This window comes from Diadema setosum, chromosome 5, assembly GCF_964275005.1.
Source record: "Diadema setosum chromosome 5, eeDiaSeto1, whole genome shotgun sequence".
Lineage (NCBI taxonomy): Eukaryota > Metazoa > Echinodermata > Echinoidea > Diadematoida > Diadematidae > Diadema > Diadema setosum.
In genome coordinates, this window is record NC_092689.1 from 11,450,475 (window position 1) to 11,452,437 (window position 1,963).

Genomic DNA, 1,963 nt, shown 5'->3' on the forward strand with positions numbered 1-1,963 from the left:
TCCGATGAACCTTTGGTAATCTATACCTGTTGAATATAATGCTTTTCATGTTGTTCAAGGTACTGCAGACACACACACAAAAGAAATGTAGAGACGCTTGGAAGTTTTTGTTGACATTTTATATAACAAGTTTATTTCACATTATTCCTTTGAATCATAAAATAATATTGTATCTTGCTGCTGTTACATCATCTTTTGGCAGGGAAACAATCTTCTCATTGATGGCGTGTGGCAGCCGTGAAATTTTAAATTTTCTGAAAGTAAACACTCCGATCAAAGCTTGCGACATCTTTGCTCCCAAGTTGTTATTTTGTTTTGTATTTTCATTTTGATTTCACTGCATGTTTAATAAACTGCATTATGAGGGAATGAACTGCAATAACGCAAGCACATCTTCTTGTTTACAGTGAAAGAATGATTCCTAGAGATTTGCTGAACACTGAGATCTCTCCCTCTCTGTCTTAGTTACACGAATACACTGTAATTGATTTTGATTGATGCTATATTTAACAGTGCCTTGAAAATATTTCTTCAGCAGTCTTAGGCCTATACAGGGCATGTGAGAGAGAGAGAGAGAGAGAGAGAGAGAGGGAGGGAGAGAGAAGAAATAAAGACAGAAAAAGAAAGAAAATACTACACAAGAAACAGATTGAAATGGATTTGCAGATCTCTGTTGAATAAGGAGAAAAAAAAAACACACACACAAAAGAGACGAATTTCGAGACGCCCTATGTGAAGTGGTGGTTTCCGAAATTTCTGTTACATGACTCTCATTTGCATCCAGAGACAAGTGGTAATCGTTAAAAAAAAAAATGTATGCAGTTGTATATAATTGCGATGGTTTCGTTGATGGGGATCCATCATCTCTTTCACACTGTCAAGTCATACAAGAGCGCTATTTCCAGTCAACAAAATGATGGAGGTAAGTCTATACGTTGATGTTGTCCTGTAACATACGCGGCTGGTTGGGTTGGTTAAATCCCGGTCGGTTAAATCCCGGTCGGTTAAATCCCGGTCGGTTAAATCCCGGTTGGTTAAATCCCGGTTGATTCCCGCCGCCCTGGGGAGGTGGAACGATCCTTCCAGCAGGCACCTCACACACAAATGCTCTTAACTGTGTGACGTCGGTCAGGACCCACTGGGGCCCAATAGGTGGTTGCCCAGCTTGACGAACCATGACGGGTGCCTTTCCTGGGGGTGGTGTGAAGGGCGCCCTCGGATTGACTGGCCAGGCGCCCCTTCCTGTCTGACCACCGCGCCCCCCGCCGAAAGCGTTGAATCCCCTGGGGAAGGCTGGGGTGCCGTCCTGCCAGAAGCGTGGGTTCTGGGTGTTCCATCCCAGCCAGATCTCGTTCTCCATTTGGTTATCCTGCGAGAAGCTGGCTACCAGTGTGTAAATCTCCATGTTTTCTTGCGGCGAAGCGACGGAGGCGAGTGCTCCCATGACTGCGGGCCCATTGCCACAAGGCGACACCATCTCGCAGAACTCCGTTGCCATGAAGTACGGCACGCGCATGTTGAAATATCTGCATGATGGGAAGAAAGAAGGAGTAAATCACTCGGAACAAACCGCAGCGACAAAATATATCTTTACTGCTTGGTAGTGCAACTATCTGTTTGTGTTTAAAATTGGCGGTTCAAACTGAAGTTAGTACGTAATGAATTTTGTTGCTCCAGACAAAACAAATGATAGTTTTTCTTTTTCTTTGCGCTGTTGTAAAATGCTTACAGTTTTTTGAAAAAAATTACCTAAAGGAATATTGCATCTCTTAACAAACCCGTGTTTTTGCTGATTTTATGTCAATTTTTCTTATCTTTTCTGTTTCCCTTTTTCGGGGGAGGGGTCCGCTTGGTATCTAAATCGTTTAAGCATATTTGGCAATAATATCACCTCATAAGATCTGATGTTTGCAAGAAACTTAAAGAAAGCTTAACGGTTTATATTCTATTTAGACCAGGTATC

General features: G+C 42.5%; 1 protein-coding gene across 1 annotated transcript; it reads right to left on the minus strand.

Annotated features, from left to right (window-relative positions):
* Positions 1 to 928: 928 nt before the first annotated feature.
* Positions 929 to 1,528, minus strand: LOC140229090 (41 kDa spicule matrix protein-like; the record flags this gene model as incomplete). Its single annotated transcript, XM_072309354.1, has 1 exon — positions 929 to 1,528. A coding segment is annotated over one exon (600 nt), but the record flags the coding sequence as incomplete, so codon positions are not given.
* Between the last annotated feature and the right edge of the window lie 435 nt (positions 1,529 to 1,963).